Source organism: Anabrus simplex, chromosome 6, assembly GCF_040414725.1.
Source record: "Anabrus simplex isolate iqAnaSimp1 chromosome 6, ASM4041472v1, whole genome shotgun sequence".
Classification (NCBI taxonomy): Eukaryota; Metazoa; Arthropoda; class Insecta; order Orthoptera; family Tettigoniidae; genus Anabrus; species Anabrus simplex.
In genome coordinates, this window is record NC_090270.1 from 55,935,410 (window position 1) to 55,948,909 (window position 13,500).

Consider the following 13,500-nt stretch of genomic DNA (forward strand, 5'->3'; position numbering starts at 1 on the left):
TTACGGTATCTACTACTACTACTACTACTACTACTACTACTACTACTACTAAACGTTGTCATTCCTCCCCTGAAGGAGGAGGCGCGCCTCTTCGACGGTGACGCCATCTCTCAGGCCGGGAGATTTGTTACGGTGAAGGAGACGTGCGGAGAAGGTGAGAGGGTGAGCGGCCGTGGCCTATACTACGAACTGTCCCGGCATTCGTCTTAGTGCAGGAGAATGGAAAACCACAGAAAACCATTCTCAGGACAGCCGACGGGTGGGGCCAGGCGTGAAGTCCGGCACTGTGCCCCAGGCCCGTCTGCCGAATGCAGAGGCGTAGAACCACGGTAGAGCCGTGGCCAACTTTCCTCTGCTCGGTTGGCCGGTCAGAGTACAGAGCTGTTGGACCATGGGCAAGCCGTGGCCTCTTAAGGGACGAAACCCACTCTGCATCCACCGACGTTACGGTATCTCCTTTTCAAGTGGATAATTATTTTGATTGGTGTTTTCCGTTTCGAGTGATAAGCCATCGTCTTTGTGAATAATGAGTGTTTCTCGTAAACGTATGACAACTTACGAATTGTAGGCAGAACTCGACAAGAACTCTGACGATGACTTGTTAGATTTATCAGATTTCTGGAAAGGAAACATCGTAAATAAGGAAACACACAAACAAACGATAAAATCGAGAAGAGTGCACTATGTCACTTGCCGCCACACGTGGTTTATGTTGAAACGGCAACAGCAGACAGCTCGGCGATAAGTCAGCGCGGGCTGGCGAGCGCGAGGTGGCGCTCTGCATTAGATGTGTTGCACTGTACTTGCTGGTGTTTATTTCGTGCTTTGACTCTCATATTCAATCAAATTTTAATATAACAGTCCCCAAAGATTTTCATATAGGGTCATATTATTCATGTGTTAAAATATTTGGCCTACAGATATCCTTTTATTCCATTGACGAAATATCGCCAGCTGGTCTTTTTAGCCAGTGTGACCATTTACGATGTATCGTCAGTTGGTCCTATAAGGGTTAAGGGAGGTATCATCAATGTCAGAGCGCCACGCCAGTAGTTAGAGGTACAATATGCAACCTGAGAACCATGGAGAATTTCGCACAACTTCGGACCAGGAACTGCACCATACGATAAATTCGGAAATCGTCGTCATTCTCTGTCGACTAAGCAATGGCACACTACCTCACTCCTCATCTTGCCTAGTACGCCTCATTTTGGTGCTGCCTTTGGTTTTGGGGGTTTCCTTATAACCGCATAACCTTTGGTGGTGCTATTTGAGGATCCAACCAGCCTCTGGGCTGATGACCTAACAGACAGACTCTGTCGACTTTGTTCAGCTTCATATTTCACGTTACTGTCACGCGTTTTCGTACGAAAATATCATTTTAACATGTCGCCTTAAACGTGTGAATAGAGCCATGTTACTTCGTATAAATTCCTGGAGGTAACATGTAATCCACTGCAAATTCCCATGCGAAGGACGGGTACAAATGCTAGTAATAAAATAAAGCCATTGGCTTTACGTCCCACTAACTACTTTTACGGTTTTCAGAGACGCCGAGGGGTGCCGGAAATTAATCCCGCAGCAGTTCTTTTACCTGTCAATAAACCTACAGACACGAGGCTGACGTATTTGAACACCTTCCAATACCACCAGACTGAGCCAGGATCGAATCTGCGAATTTGGGGTTCAAAAGGCGACCGCCTCAACCGTCTGAGCCACTCAGCCCGGCGTTTCGTTCATAATATATATTGGTAAATGTTCTTACACGAGGTGCTAGACCGGAGAGAGGGCATCACCCTCTAGGCCCACCGTAGGCCTACTCTATCAGGATATGGAATGAAAGCTTTAAACAAATTAAAAAGCGAGGTTAGATGGATTGCTAACCCTCGAACAGGCTACATAAAAGTGCCCATGTGAAAAGAAATCTCGTACATCGACACCCGCCTTTCTCAGCGATTGTCCCTGTGACTTATTTACAGTCACGGCGAAGCAAACCTTAACAGGGAACTGGAAACGTTTATATTCAAACGGATAATCTGATGGAACAACTGAAATTCTTGGTATAAGCATGGCCTCATTCACAGCAGTGCCTGTTAAAATTGGGGCCTCATTGGCGTTCGGTTGCAAAGACTTTATCTGCAGCCGTGTTCCGTTGCAAAGCTTTGGTGGATTTCCGTTTCTGAGAAGAATCACTGGAGTACCGGCATTTTGGGTAGTTTATTAAGCAGTATCACAAAGCATCGGAATGAAATATCTTTATTTTTTCTAATTAGCTTATAAAGAAGACTTATGCGATATTGACAGCTTGAGAATTAGTGATATAGTTGTTTAGGGTAGTACAACCCGATTTCACCCCTTAATCACAAAACATCACAATGAAACATTTCTGTAAATGAAGATCCTCAGCCTTCTTTCCAGTCATTCGACCGGGTCGGGAATGATATGAAAGAAGCCCCCATCTAGCGGCGAGGATAAGAATTATGCCGGTTGCCGAAGCCTGTCGCACTCCTCTGGGGCAAATGAAACATTTCTACTTTTCCTAATTAACTTATAAGGAACCAACTTTCAGCCTTTGTGGAAGTGTGCGATTTAGTGGTATTGTGCCTTTATTACAGATAATCGGAATAAAACATATTTACTTTTCCTGGTTACCTTACAAGGAACACCTGTGCCCAACTGCAGCCCTCTAGCTTCGTCGGAAGTGTGAGTATATTAGTGATGGGTGGGTGAGAGTTCCAGGGATTTCGCTTTTATAGAGAGATTTAGGTACACTATTATCAGGAACAAACTTGTCAGAATACATCTTTAATTGCCTAGAAGCCACAAGGAAGACTCCCAATTTTCTTTTTCCTCAAAATATAAGTATTGACACCAAGCACTTCCAAATGTTTAAGGAAAATTGTTTTGAGAGCTCATTTTGATAGGGTCAAATGGATACACTTGTAAGTCTCTACTGTCGGTACAAGTGTTATGAACTAGCACAAAAATGAATTAAATAATAATAATAATAATAATAATAATAATAATAATAATAATAATAATCAACGAAATACAACGCATTATGTGCTGTGGAAATTGTACCTAAAGTTGTACCAGACCCCTGATTTTTAAAATGAGATTTATTGCGGTTTGCCTCCCTGTTGATAGCTAAGGGAGGCAGAGAGTTGTATTATTCACGTATTTTTTCCTAAATGATATTGAAGAATGAACAAGGTTTGGTTTTCTTCGAACAAATAGTTTCTTAGCATGTTTTAAGGCCAACTTTTTAAGACAAAAATCTCTACCAGTACCACCACTTTACGTGACTTTTCTTGTCGTACAGGATAGGACTATTCGGAAATAATAGCTGCAAAATACATGCTTACTTACCTTAAACCGTAACTCGCCCAATGGTGGAGCTGCGTAAGGAATTCCTTGAAAGGCAGCAATTTCCCGGCCTTTCCTAGATACTAGCCCATGTCCCCTCAGTCGCCCTTGCTTAATGTTTACCTCGAATGAATTATGTTCAACATCAGCAAGTACTAATGCTAGAACACAGACGAAATGAGTAAACACTATAACGTTCGAGTTGCACATGTTGACGGCCAAGTCTGAGAGAGAGGGCGAAGTCAGTCCAACTCGGAGCGAGGCTGAACGGAGAATGAGACGTCGCTACGGCTGCGGTAGTGTGTTCTGGTCAGCAAGATTTCGATAGTTACCCAAGGATATTTTAAAAGAGAGGCTACGTCCTGATAACCTAGACATACACGTAAGAGTATTATCATCTTGTCACAGCCTAGAGACTTCCTTGTCACCCAAAATCAAGGAGGAGGGTTTACGAGTTCAAACGCAGTCAGTTGATTTTAGTCGTCAGCGTACTAGGTTTTGATGTCCGTGACCAAGGGTGTACATTAAAGACAAGAAAGGGCCGATGACCTTAGATGTTAGTCCCCTTTAAAAAACAAGCAAAGACAAAAAATCTATACCACGCAAAGTGAAATAACCGTCTGAAATCAAAACGCTGGACCCCCCCCCCCCGCCCTTCCGCCACACAGGGAAACACGTTCTGTAATATAATCATGAATATGCTTTTGGCCGTAGAAAAAGAGTACAGTACCTATGCGAAACTTTTAGTGATACTTCGGCTCCCTAATGCTGAATCGGAAGACCTCGGTTATCTCCGAGATTCGTATTGGCAACCTCTGACACAAAAAATATGAATCGATTATGCATCGCCGTGAGACATCTGGCGGTATAACTGCAACATTACTGTTGTTATTTACACAGCAAAGTCAAAATATAGGTTAAACTTGAACATGAGTGAGGAAATTCAAAGTGCATCACAGGAACAACCTAGAACTCTTACACGGAAACGACGGTTTAGAAAATTCATATCGATCGATCATACTATCGATTCAATTCAGATTTCATTCTCATTCAGTTGGCAGTATTACCGGAACCAGGGTAGCTCCCTCCTTACTCCTCACCACCAACTAGTGCTCACCACCGTAAAACGAAGTATCGGTAAAAGTTTCGCGGACTGTACAGATTCTTTGGTTGTTCCTCTCCTAGTAGCCTCTTCCGACATACAGAGGTCACAGATACGGTAATTAATTCTTTGACTCCACCCACAATCGAGATAAAGAGTTCAGATAAATCGAAAGAAAAATGAGTGTATCCACAAAAGAATCGTAAGGCTCATGAAATGGGAGAAAATGAAATACAAACTAGACATCGTGAATATATTATTATTGTTCCGGGGTTTTGTGGATCGCAGAGGTGAAAGAAGGTGCCGAGATGAATGGGTCTAACTACGATGTCAAGAATATAATTTAAAACTTTAACAAAGGTTATATTTCTTTAGAATTTCAAAAATCAACAAATAACAACGTAACAGGTACAATAGGCAAGTTAGAAATAAAAGGAAAATATAATATAGTGAATTCTACAAGTCCTGGGCTTCAAGCCCCTCGCTTTACAATTCTTGAGATCTCAGCTCAAATTTACAAAAGAGCACAAATTTATACAAGGGCAGAAATCCCCTAATTCACGGAGCACTTGCTCCCAAAATACAATATCAAGCCTCCCAGAGGCACCTCTACAACACTTGAAAAAGAGCTAACGTGCTCTTAGTTTTCCAAGCCTAATCAAGGCAACATTGCATGAAAATCTAATAATCTCTGGACTTACAAGGCACTATTTACAAACAGGAATCTTATTATACAGAGGTATCTAGTACCCAACCTACAGGGCCTTAGTGAAAAAGAACAGGTTAAGTAAACGGCCCGAGTACAATTTGAATTGAATCGAAGGCTGAGCTCCAAAAAAAATTAAAAACTTATAGGGCACTTGGCCGACGAAACAGGGGCTAATCCCAAACTACTGAGGTAGCACGTATGGAAATAACTTTAATACATTGCAGAAAAGAAAGGTTACAAAACGTGGAACCTCAAACCAAGATGAAGGGGAGCCCGAGAGGGTAATTCACTCTCTATCCCCGATTTACAGTTAAAGATTTTATGAAGTTTTACATTAGCCGGCAGAAAGTTACATTTTTAGGAAAACTAGGTTACATAGTTAATGTTTCAGACCTTTCCCTCAGGTTAAACTGCGGAGCTAGCAAGAAAGTAAGATGTTATGTGGCCATTACCTTGCTGAAGAACTGCTGCCTGATGAAAGATGCCTCCCGCCTCCTGCTTTGACACACACACTCAATAAGATGACGATCAAGTGGCCAAGAGACGTGAAAATCCGCAGTTTATAAAACCTCGGGGAAATTTCGAGACCATTCAAAATTAAACTAGCTACACCCTCTCATTTTCATTGGATGATTTAAAAGTTGCACTCAAAATTGAAGAAGAAGAAGAATAAGAAGAAGACATTGAATGGTAAAAAATTAATTACAGAAATTCTTGATTGGTTGGATTCAAAACTGGCGGAAAGAAATTATAAATATTGCCAACCCACAAATAAATGAACTTCAATTAGTAAAAAAAAAACTTATGAATACAAAACTTCTTTAAATCAACAGTTCTTTCACTTCGCACCAGGTTGCATGATCATAGTTTTTAGTAGTGACATCTGTGGAAGAATGTCCAAATTTCTTGTCGAGTGGCAAACAAAACAAGTCGAAATACAGCCAGTTCAGGAAACTTCACAATAACAAAATTACATCAGATTTTAATGGTGACATCTACTGAGTAAATTTATAAGTTGCTCTAGTTTCAATTTCACTGTTTCACCAGTAGAGGAGTTCTTTTAGGCGCGGCGTTGGGGTGTACCTCCCGGTACAATAATAATAATAATAATAATAATAATAATAATAATAATAATAATAATAATAATATTATTATTATTATTATTATTATTATTATTATTATTAGCCACGGCCCCGCGGTGAAGGGGTAGCGAGCCTGCTTTTACCCGGAGGCCTCGAAAACCTAATAGCGTCGGGGTCGGAAAAGAAGACAGGCGATAGTGTGGATGTTATTCTACCGCCCCCACCCACAGGGGGAGGGCTTATTCGAGATTTACTCAGCCTACGTGATTTCAATTGAGGAGCTATCTGACGGTGAGATAGCGGTCCCGGTCTAGAAAGCCAAGAATATATTTTTATCTTATTTTTTTGCTAGTTGCTTTACGTCGCACCGACACGGATAGGTCTTATGGCGACGATTGGACAGGGAAGGGCTAGGAGTGGGAAGGAAGCGGCCGTGGCCTTAATTAAGGTACAGCCCCAACATTTGCCTGGTGTGAAAATGGGAAACCACGGAAAACCATTTTCAGAGCTGCCGACAGTGGGGTTCGAACCTACTATCTCCCGAATACTGGATACTGGCCGCACTTAAGCGACTGCAGCTATCGAGCTCGGTAAGTCAAGAAAAACGGCCGAGAGAATTCTTCGTGCTGACCACATGGCACCTCGTAATCTGCAGGCCTTCGGATTGAGCAGCGGTCGCTTTGTAGGCAGTGCCCCTCAGGCTTGTTGCGCCATACGGTTTGATTGATTTTAGCGCTGTGGTGTAGAGGGTAGCATGCTTGTCTCTTACTCCAAGGCTCTGGGTTCGATTTCCGGCTAGTTCAAAGATTTTAATACTGGACTGAGCAGTATAACTGGGTTCACTTGATACGAGATTTTTTCAAGCTCTCAGGAACAGGAAGAAAACGCACAGTGAGAAAATGACACTACTGGCTTAACTACTATTACTACTACTACTACTACTACTAAAATGTTATCATTTCTCCCCTGAAGGGGGAGGCAGGCCTCTTAGACGGTGACGCCGTCTCTCAGGCCGGGAGATTTCTTACGGTGAAGGAGATGCTCGAAGAAGGTGAAGGGGTTGGCGGCCGTGGCCTGTACTAGGAACTGTCCCGGCATTCGCCTTAGTGCAGGAGAATGGAAAACCACGGAAAACGATTCTCAGGACAACCGACGGTTGGGGCCAGCCGTGAGGTCCAGCCCTGTACCGTCTCCCGAATGCAGAGACTCAGAGCCACCGTAGAGCCGTGGCCACCCCTCCTCTGCTCGGTTGGCCGGTCAGAGTGCAGAGCTGTTGGACCACGGAGCAGCCGTGGCCAATAAAGGTTACCAAGGTGTCGGTAAATTGATACCGCTAGTTCCAGGCAGACCCCCAGCTAAAAAATATATCCATGTTAATAATATTTTTGACCACTTTTCGCACAGCCTAATGGGGTCACAGGTTCAAACTGCGTCGCACATGTGGACTTGGCCCTGTTTTATGACAGGATGCCCATCCTGACGCCAACCTTTTGTGGAGGGATGTATTCACTATTCTGTGGTGGATGGTTTTGTGACGTGTGCATAGAAAGCGAAGTGCCCGAGTCAGAGGAAATAGTCAGACACGGTTAAAATCCACGACACAATCGAACCTAGGACCCTCTAAACTGAAGGCATCAACGTTTAACTAATCGGCCATGAAGCCGAATAATAATAATAATAATAATAATAATAATAATAATAATAATAATAATAATAATAATAATAATAATAATAATAATAATAATAATAATAAACGTCCACATCTGTGGTGTAGTAGTTAGTGTGATTAGCTGCCACGCCCGGAGACCCGGGTTCGATTCCCGACTCTGCCACGAAATTTAAAAAGTTGCTATGAAGACTGGAATGGGGTCCATTCAGCCTCGGAAGGTCAACTGAGTAGAGATTTTCCCATTTCTTCTTCAGACAAATGCCAGGGTGGCAGTAGTAGTAGTAGTAGTAGTAGTAGTAGTAGTTGTTGTAGTAGAAGTATAAACTCGCTTTAATACGCACCGTTATTTGTATACAACACATAACACATCGCATTACCAACAGTATATTGCCTCTCCAGGCCAAAAAAAAAAGTTGTAAAATGTTTCGTTGAGAGAGCGAACGTGCTTCCCATAAGTATGCCCCAATAGACATACAGTATTTTCCTCCCCATTTGTAGACTTACGACTTGCAGGGAAGTCGTTAGACGAATCATAACACAATTTCCAGCATCCTCCACATAGAGACACCGTATGGAATCGCAGGTTTCCGTATGCACAAATTACTGGCATGGTTTAAAATCTAGTTTAAATATTGGTCAGCTTCAGTTAGAAAGACCAAATACAGTAGAGACAATACACGACACTGAGCGAGATATCGAGGGACAGCTATTGGAGCTCACTCTAGCGGATAGACCTGAACGGTACTGATTCTGTCATAAGAGCACGTGTATTTTTGTGTGAAGTTTTTGGTGTTATTTATTCGTTTTCAGTGAGTTGACATAATTAAATAGTAGCGTGTGTCATTCCTTGATATCTCCTCTCAACATGAGGGGAAAGGTATGTGCTGTGTTTGGCTGCAGTCATTACGAAGTAGAGAAAAATGCGCGGTCGTTCTTCAGGTTCCCTCGTGACAAGAACATGTAAGTAATATTGTGTTTGCATATACACTAACTGACAGAGCAAATGCAACACCAAGAAGGAGTGGTCAGAACTTTATGCCAATTGCAGGGTAGACTGACGTCACTGAGGTATGCTCATGATGTGAAATGCGCCGCTGTGCTGCGCACGTAGCGAACGATAAATGGGACACGGCGTTGGCGAATGGCCCACTCGTACCGTGATTTCTCAGCCGACAGTCATTGTAGAACGTGTTGTCGTGTGCCACAGGGCACGTGTATAGCTAAGAATGCCAGGCCGCCGTCAACGGAGGCATTTCCAGCAGACAGACGACTTTACGAGGGGTATGGTGATCGGGCTGAGAAGGGCAGGTTGGTCGCTTCGTCAAATCGCAGCCGATACCCATAGGGATGTGTCCACGGGGCAGCGCCTGTGGCGAAGATGGTTGGCGCAGGGACATGTGGCACGTGCGAGGGGTCCAGGCGCAGCCCGAGTGACGTCAGCACGCGAGGATCGGCGCATCCGCCGCCAAGCGGTGGCAGCCCCGCACGCCACGTCAACCGCCATTCTTCAGCATGTGCAAGACACCCTGGCTGTTCCAATATCGACCAGAACAATTTCCCGTCGATTGGTTGAAGGAGGCCTGCACTCCCGGCGTCCGCTCAGAAGACTACCATTGACTCCACAGCATAGACGTGCACGCCTGGCATGGTGCCGGGCTAGAGCGATTTGGATGAGGGAATGGCGGAACGTCGTGTTCTCCGATGAGTCACGCTTCTCTTCTGTCAGTGATAGTCACCGCAGACGAGTGTGGCGTCGGCGTGGAGAAAGGTCAAATCCGGCAGTAACTGTGGAGCGCCCTACCGCTAGACAACGCGGCATCATGGTTTGGGGCGCTATTGCGTATGATTCCACGTCACCTCTAGTGCGTATTCAAGGCACGTTAAATGCCCACCGCTACGTGCAGCATGTGCTGCGGCCGGTGGCACTCCCGTACCTTCAGGGGCTGGCCAATGCTCTGTTTCAGCAGGATAATGCCCGCCCACACACTGCTCGCATCTCCCAACAGACTCTACGAGGTGTACAGATGCTTCCGTGGCCAGCGTACTCTCCGGATCTCTCACCAATCGAACACGTGTGGGATCTCATTGGACGCCGTTTGCAAACTCTGCCCCAGCCTCGTACGGACGACCAACTGTGGCAAATGGTTGACAGAGAATGGAGAACCATCCCTCAGGACACCATCCGCACTCTTATTGACTCTGTACCTCGACGTGTTTCTGCGTGCATCGCCGCTTGCGGTGGTCCTACATCCTACTGAGTCGATGCCGTGCGCATTGTATAACCTGCATATCGGTTTGAAATAAACATCAATTATTCTTCCGTGCCGACTCTGTTTTTTCCCCAACTTTCATCCCTTTCGAACCACTCCTCCTTGGTGTTGCATTTGCTCTGTCAATCAGTGTATATTCTTCCAGTGACAGAGATTTTTATAGTACTTCATAATCTTCTGACCTGCTCGACCCATGTTTTAACGGGCTTAAAATATAATATGCATATTTTATTGTATAGTGCAGCAGTTAACCTTCAATACCGATGTGTTGTTGCAGGTGTGATCTGTGGGTTTTTAAATGTCACAAAAGCGATTTGGATAAAGTGTACAAGAAAGAAGGGACGTTACGCTTGTATAAGAATTATAAGATCTGTTCAGATCATTTCCAGGCCAGCGACTTTAAAAATCCTCGACTATACAGCCAAGGGTATGTTACATTTTTACTCTAATTGTACGTAAATATTCCTCAAAGCATCACTATCGACAACATTTTCAAACTTTTCTTTCTTTTATCCCTCTTCTCAGATTAAAGCCGGGATTTTATAGATTTTCTTTCTGTTAGTAGGCTTCATGTTAAGAGGAAAATTGTCCAGCTATTAAATGTTAATTCATTGCATCATATGTGTAAGGAATGTGCCGATATTTTTATTGACAAATGTCTTAATGTGATGATACATTGTTTTTAAATGAGGAAAAAAGACAAATCCAACCGTAAGATTTCAGGCAGGTATGCTAAAGCTAAAAAAGTAATGCATAAATGAAAGATCAAGCCATTTCACAGCAGTCCATTTCACACTTTGTTTATATGTCTAATTTCAGTCTTTGAATAATAACCTTTTAAATAATTCTTCATTCATTTATCCAGAATTGCTTTAGCAACTTCGAAGTTAATATCTCAATACCACTGTCTTTCTAGACGTAATTTATTTATCCATTTCCGTATATACATTTCCATTGATATTTGAATTTAGAGCGATTTGTTCAGGTCAAGTCACTAGGAACGCCACCGTCGAATTGTCTCCCATTTTAGCAAGGCGAAATCCGTAAGTGTCGTGTATTGTCTACTGTATTGGGAAAGACTTCGTCAAAAACTTCAAATGTGTTTAAAACATTAAAGACATCTTTAAATAGGTAGGAATTTAAAACAAACAGCCCTTACATATTCAAGGTGAGTGATTTGTTCTTGCCAAACTGCAAACATTTTGTTTGTAACAGTCATTCTTAGATTTTGTTTGCACAGGTTCCTAAACGACACATAGCACTGTATTTATTTAAGAAATACAGTAAAGTATACATATTTGGATGACAGGTGTTGAAAATAATGTTAAGTTTTCAGTGGAATAGTTCGCACACTGAAAAATGTACGTGTATAGGGGAAGTCCGTGTACAGTACGCGCACCTTTTAGTGATACATGCACACCCTAGTGCTGAATCGGTCGACCTCGGTTATTTTTGAGATTCATATTCGTATTGGCAACCTTTGAACACAATAGCAACAAACAAACAAAAAATCGTCGCTATGAGATCTATCTGTGTTGGCGCGACGTAAAGCCAAAAGTAAAAAAGAAACGCAACTATGAATCGCTTATGCATCGCTGTGCGACATCTGGCGTACACGTTACGTACTAGTATTGTTGTTGTTTACACAGCAAAGCCAAACTATAGAATTCATGCTAGGAACAAGATTCTCATCAAGACATGTTATATTGCGATTCCTTTTGTAATTACTGGAAATGTGTTAATTTTCCATCTTTATACAATATGCAAGCCTATATCTTGTATTTTTCATGCTTATAGATGTCCTCCATTGTAACTTTAGAAACTTTATCACCCTCCCCTGTTTTCATTTCTCCTTTGTTACAGTCGTCGCAAATCCATGTTATACTTTTATTTTTCACAAATGCATCACTTTCACTCTCATTAAGTTGTACACACTTGCCATGGTACAAAGTTCCACACTTACCACAAGTCACCTTCTGACCTCCTGTGATACAGTCTTCATAGATCTTGCAAGGGGCCATGTTAGAGGTTAGGTCTCCGTGTAGTTCTTTATAAATGTCTGTAGAGACGTTACCCACGTTACTTTCCAGGAATTACACTTTACACTGGCCACATTTTCCTTCATCGTCATCATTTCCCAACTCAAGTTTTCCGGGAGTGGTGTACAAGCGCTCGCCATCTCCTTCTGTTTTCAAACATCGTCTGTTCCAGAACATCCTCCCATTTGTGTCCTCTCTCCTCCACATCTGATCTTACAGTCTCTATCCAGCGTTTTCTTGGTCTTCCCTGTGGTCTTCTTCCTCTGAGATTAAGGTCAACCGAGCTCGATAGCTGCAGTCGCTTAAGTGCGGCCAGTATCCAGTAATCGGGAGATAGTGGGTTCGAGCCCCACTGTCGGCAGCTCTGAAGATGGTTTTCCGTGGTTTCCCATTTTCACACCAGGCAAATGCCGGGGCTGTACCTTAAATAAGGCCACGGCCGCTTCCTACCAATTCCTAGGCCATTCCTATCCCATCGTCGCCATAAGACATATCTGTGTCGCCGCGACGTAAAGCAAAATAGAAAAAAAAAAAAAAAAAAAAGGTCAAAATATTTTCTGGCAAGTCTTCCCCTGTCCATTCTCATTATGAGCCCATAGCACTTAAGTCTGCGTTTCTTTATGACACCTCTCCTTAATTTACACAAATTTACTATAGTATTTATGGTTGTGTCACCTTATTTTGTCCAATTTATGGAGCTTCAATCATACACACTTCAACACGACCGCCATTACATGCAATATTTTACAATTTGCTTAACGTCGCACCAACACAGATAGGTCTTATGCCGACCAGGAAAAGGCCAGGAGTAGGACGGAAGCATCGTGGCCTTGATTAAGGTACAGCACCGACATTTGCCTGGTGTGAAAATGGGAAACCACAGAAAACCATCTTAAGGACTACCAACAGTGGGGTTCCAACCCACTATCTTCCGAAAGCAAGTTGACAGTGTATTTTAACTGGGTAGTCGATAGTTAATTCCTCTGGATCGGGGACTGGATAGCCATCTTCATCTACACCACAACAGAACATACTACAAACCACCACAAAAGCACACGATAGTGTATACATCACTCTACCTAGGGCTGATGTCAGGAAGGGCATCTGTCAGTCCGTAAAATTGGGATGAATCCATACTAAACACTGAATTCAGTGAACTGGGATGATACCGCAAATTGTTATTATTATTATTATTATTATTATTATTATTATTATTATTATTATTATTATTCAAGTTTCTACATGTTGATATGTTATCTTGTT

General features: G+C 42.8%; 1 protein-coding gene across 1 annotated transcript in view; it reads right to left on the reverse strand.

The window, feature by feature from the left end:
* Positions 1-3,651, reverse strand: part of LOC136876089 (esterase E4) — a 147,289-nt gene extending 143,638 nt beyond the window's left edge. Inside the window, exon 1 of the mRNA XM_067149744.2 lies at positions 3,370-3,651. Coding sequence (XP_067005845.2) covers positions 3,370-3,576 — 207 coding nt within the window. The 5' untranslated portion in view covers positions 3,577-3,651. The remainder of the gene's footprint in view (positions 1-3,369) is intronic.
* Positions 3,652-13,500: the final 9,849 nt, after the last annotated feature.